Genomic DNA, 5,129 nt, shown 5'->3' on the forward strand with positions numbered 1-5,129 from the left:
ACTAAAGGACTTTCCCCTTTCTGTGTGCAGGGGGGGGGGGGGAGGCGCTGGGTGCCTGAGCCTCCGCGGGGCAGTAATTAAAGTCCCAGACCTGGATCCACTGCTTTTTCTGATCAGACAAAAAAAAGTTTGAATTTTGTAAACCATTGAAATAGAAAAAATCAAAGACGAGGTAAACGACTTAAGGGTTCAAAATAGACAGTTCAAGACCTTACTCGTAGGAACTGCGTCGTTTTAGCTTCCAAGCTGCTTTCCTCTGCGCTTCCTTCTTTTTTGGCTTTTTTTTTTAATCCAACAAGTGCTTCGGGAAACAGCAGCAGCAGAAAAAGCCTTGGGGAGAATGGAAAGCGAGCCGGCAAAAAAGAAAAAAACGCAAATCCCAAGCCGGCACCCGGGAAGCGCCCGCCTCGGCCCACCGAACCGGGGCAGCAGGGTCTCCTACAAGGGGCGCTGGCCCGAAAAAAATGCGGCGAAAGAAAGGTGCGGACGCGGGGGCGGGCGCTCAGACGTCCGTGAAGATCTTGGTGATGTTCACGCAGTTGGGGTGATTGTTGTTGGTGCTGCTGGTGGTGGTGGCGGCGGCGGCGCTGGCGGGGGCCGAGGTGCAGTTGCCGCCAGTTCTGAACGCGGAGGGCTTGAAGGGCCCCGCGGCCAGGCCCCCTTCCTCGATCACCATGTACTCGGACTTGCTGAGCGTGGAGGAGCTGCGCGTCTTCCTCAGCTCCTCCGTGGAGGAGAGCTGCTGGCAGCTGCCCACGTGCAGGTACTGGGCTTGCTCCTCGCCCTCCGTCTCCCGGTGGTAGAAGTAGTTGAAGTTGGAGACGATGACGGGCACCGGCAGCGCGATGGTCAGGACGCCGGCGATGGCGCAGAGGGAGCCCACAATCTTGCCCCCGATGGTGACCGGGTGCATGTCCCCGTAGCCCACGGTGGTCATGGTGACCACCGCCCACCAGAAGGCGTCCGGGATGCTGTTGAAGCCCGACGAGGGGTCGTCGGCCTCGGCGAAGTAGACGGCGCTGGAGAAGAGGATGACCCCGATGAAGAGGAAGAAGATGAGCAGCCCCAGCTCCCGCATGCTGGCCTTGAGGGTCTGCCCCAGGATCTGCAGGCCCTTGGAGTGGCGGGAGAGCTTGAAGATGCGGAAGACCCGCACCAGCCGGATGACCCGCAGGATGGCCAACGACATGGCCTGCTGCCCGTTGCCCTGCCTCTCCGCCAGCTCCGTGCCCAGGGTGATGAAGTAGGGGATGATGGCCACAATGTCAATGATGTTCATGATGTTTTTGGAGAAGGCGGCCTTGCTGGGGCAGGCGAAGAACCTGACGAGGAGCTCAAAGGAGAACCAGATGATGCAGAGGGTCTCCACCACGAAGAAGGGGTCCGTGAAGGTTCCGCCAGCGTAGGGGCCAGGGCTGGTCCCGTTGGCCCCCGGCGGCGGCGGGGGCCCGTTATACTCCTTGTCGTCGCGGAACTCGGGCAGCGTCTCCAGGCAGAAGATGACGATGGAGATGAGGATGACGAGCACCGAGACGATGGCGATGCCCCGCGCCGGCCCCGAGCTCTCCGGGTACTCGAAGAGGAGCCAGACCTGCCGCTGCAGCTCCCCGGCCGGCAGGGGCCGCTCCTCCTCGCGGATGAAGCCCTCGTCCTCGCGGAACTTCTCCATGGCCTCCTCGCCCAGCTGGTAGAAGCGGATCTCCTCCGAGAAGATGTCGATGGGCACGTTGACGGGCCGGCGGATCCGGCCGCCGGACTGGTAGTAATAGAGGATGGCGTCGAAGCTGGGCCGGTTGCGGTCGAAGAAGTACTCGTTGCGGAGCGGGTCGAAGTAGCCCATGCGCTTCCTGGGGTCGCCCAGCAGCGTCTCCGGGAACTGGGCCAGGGTCCGCAGCTGCGTCTCGAAGCGCAGCCCGGAGATGTTGATCACCACCCGCTCGCAGCACTCGTGGTCGGGCTCGTAGCGCTCGGGCTCGGGCTCGGGCGGCGGGGCCTCCGGCGGGGGCCCGGCCGGCGCCGCCGCCGCCTCCTCGTCGCCGCCCGACGCGGCCCGCATGCCGCCCGGCTCGCCCGCCTCCGTGTAGCCCGGGTTGACGAGGTTGCCTCCTCCGCCGCCGCCGCTGCTGCTGCAGCTGGGGGCGCGGTGGCGGGCGGAGGAGGTGGTGGAGGAGGAGGAGGGCGGCGGCGAGTGCAGCAGGCTGAGGTGCTCGTCCATAAAGAGGGCGAGCGACGGCAGGGCGAGGGGAGCCGCCGCCTTCTCCTTCTCCTCCTCCTGCTGCTCGGAGCCAGAGCTCGGCCGTGGCTGCCTGCTCTCCTCGTCGCTGGCCTCCTTTCTCTCTCTCCCTCTCTCTTTTTAGGTCTGTCCGTCTGTCTCGCTACATCTATCCCCACATCCAGGCGCGCACGTAACTCGGAGGTTACTAAGGAGATGCGCTGGAAGGCAGGAGGGCAGCAGCTTCGCAGCTGCGGAGAGGAGCTGGTGCTGTCTGAGTCGCTGTGCGAGAGGAGCCGCTTGGCACAAATGGAATGTGCCCAGATCCCCCCCCCCCTCCCCCTCCCCCACGTCTCCCCTCCCCCTCCCCCTGTGCGATGTTTGGAATGGAGCGGCCCGGAGGATTCTAGGAGATTCTGAGGGAGAATGGGGATGTCTGAAAAAGGAGGGGGGGGGGGGGAGAGAGAGCGATGCCCCCCCCTTTCAGAAGAGGAGACGGAGGGGGAGAGGGGAGAGATCCCCCCCCCCTTTCAGAAGAGGTAGTGGAGGGGAAGGGAAGGACAAGATGTCACTTTCAGAAGAGGCGCAGAGGGAAGAGTTGTCCTCCAGCAGAGGGGAGGGAAGGGGAGAGATGCCCCTTTTCAGAAGAGGTGGGGAGGGAGGAGAGAGACGAGCTGTCCCTTTCAGAAGAGGAGCAGGAGAGGGAGGGAAGAAGGGGGGGAAGAGATCCTCACTTTCAGAAGAGGAGCGGAGGGGAGGATAAGAGAGAAAAGGGGTAGGAGATAGGTGGAGAGAAGCCCCCTTTCAAAAGAGAACGGAAGAGAGGATGAGAGAGAGAAGGGGTAAGAGAGAGGGGGAGAGAAGCCCCCTTTCAGAAGAGAACGGAAGAGAGGATGAGAGAGAGGGGGTAAGAGAGAGGGGGGAGAAGCCCCCTTTCAGAAGAGAACGGAAAAGAGGATGAGAGAGAGAAGGGGTAAGAGAGAGGGGGAGAGAAGCCCCCTTTCAGAAGAGAACGGAAGAGAGGATGAGAGAGAGGGGGTAAGAGAGAGGGGGGAGAAGCCCCCTTTCAGAAGAGGAGCAGAGAGCAGGGGTAGGAGAGAGGGGGGAGTGATGCTCCTGTAGGGAGGAAGCTGTGGAGAAGGGGAACCCTAAGCCCCACCACCAGAAAGTATCGCGGAGGCTCCGCACTGGGGCTCTATGGGAGGAGAGAGAGGGGGGAAGCCCCCACAGTAATGTGAGGGAAAGAGCAGGGGCGCAAGGCTGCAGCTCGGAGGGAAGGGGAGAGCCTGGGGCCTGAGCTCCGGCAGGAATCAGTGAGCTGGGCCCCGGAGCTGCTGGGGGCGCTGAGCAGGCGAGGAACCTCCGCGGCTGCTCCTGCACACAGCGCGGGTGGGAGAGATCCGAGCCCCGTGCCAGAGATACAGAGAGGCACGCGGGGGGGCGCACGCGGGGGGCGCACGCGGGGGGGCGCACGCGGGGGGCACGGGGAGAGCTGGAACTAAAAGCAATGCTCAGGTTGTAAAATATTCACCTGGGGAGCTCCCCCACTGCCTGGTCCCCTCCTCTTCTCACAGCAGTGCCCCCCTTTCAATGCTGCTTGTCCCAGGACCCCAGGAGGGGAGGGTAGGGTAGGGTAGGGGGAATCCCTGGTGCCTGCCTTCTCTCAAGGAAAAAGGACATTTTTCAGAATTTTCCAATTTTATGAGACATTTTACCCTCCCTATATCTCCCCTCCCCCCCCCCACCCCTCTGTGTGTCTCTGCGCTTCTCTCTCTTCCCTCCCTTTCCATATTTCTCTCCCTTGTGTATCTCATCTTCCTTTCCCCTTTCTCTCTCTGTCTCTCCTTCCCTGTCTGCCTCTGCTCTTTTCTCTGTATCCTGTGTCTCTTTCTCCAGTGCATCTCTCTCTGCTCTTCTTGCTCTTCTCCCTCCTTGAACATTTCTCCCCTTGTCTCTGCTCTTCTCTCTCCTCTCCTCTCTTTCCCTGAACCTCTCATTCCGTGCGTCTCTGCTCTTCTCCCTCCCTCCCATTGTTCTTTTCTCTCCTCCCTCCCTGTCTCTCTGTCTCTGGTGTGCCTCTGCTCTTCTCTTCTCTCTCTCCGGTATATCTCTGCTCTTCTCTCTCCTCTCTTTCCCTGAACCTCTCATTCCGGCGTCTCTGCTCTTCTCCCTCCCTCCCATTGTTCTTTCCTCTCCTCCCTCCCTGTGTCTCTGCTCTTCTCTCTCTCCCGTGTGTCTCTGCTCTTCTCTTCTGTCTCCCGTGTGTCTCTGCTCTTCTCTTCTCTCTCCCGTGTGTCTCTGCTCTTCTCTCTCTTCTCTTTCCCTGAAACTCTCATTCCGGTGTCTCTGCTCTTCTCCCTCCCTCCCATTGTTCTTTCCTCTCCTCCCTCCCTGTCTCTCTCTCTCTCCCGTGTGTCTCTGCTCTTCTCCCTCCCTCCCATTGTTCTTTTCTCTCCTCCCTCCCTGTCTCTCTCTCTCCCGTGTGTCTCTGCTCTTCTCTTCTCTCTCCCGTGTGTCTCTGCTCTTCTCTCTCTCCCGTGTGTCTCTGCTCTTCTCTTCTCTCTCCCGTGTGTCTCTGCTCTTCTCTCTCCCGTGTGTCTCTGCTCTTCTCTCTCTCCCGTGTGTCTCTGCTCTTCTCTCTCCTCTCCTCTCCTTCCCTTAACCTCTCATTCCGTGCGTCTCTGCTCTTCTCCCTCCCTCCCATTGTTCTTTCCTCTCCTCCCTCCCTGTGTCTCTGCTCTTCTCTCTCTCCCGTGTGTCTCTGCTCTTCTCTCTCCTCTGCCTTCCTATATGTCCCTATCTTCCACTTCTTGGTGTGCTTTCTCAGTAAACCCTCTTGATTTAAATATCGGGTCTGTAGCATAAGACTTGCAGTACATGATCTCTTTTTTTTCAGGGGGGGGGGAGGGGGCACCTA

General features: G+C 60.3%; 1 protein-coding gene across 1 annotated transcript; it reads right to left on the reverse strand.

Annotated features, from left to right (window-relative positions):
• Positions 1-294: 294 nt before the first annotated feature.
• On the reverse strand, positions 295-2,482 carry LOC115074047 (potassium voltage-gated channel subfamily A member 3-like). The gene has a single exon (XM_029573137.1). It carries the CDS (start codon positions 2,213-2,215, stop codon positions 503-505), a length of 1,713 nt encoding a protein of 570 aa, XP_029428997.1. The 5' UTR covers positions 2,216-2,482; the 3' UTR covers positions 295-502.
• Positions 2,483-5,129: the final 2,647 nt, after the last annotated feature.

This window comes from Rhinatrema bivittatum, chromosome 12, assembly GCF_901001135.1.
Source record: "Rhinatrema bivittatum chromosome 12, aRhiBiv1.1, whole genome shotgun sequence".
Taxonomy (NCBI): Eukaryota; Metazoa; Chordata; class Amphibia; order Gymnophiona; family Rhinatrematidae; genus Rhinatrema; species Rhinatrema bivittatum.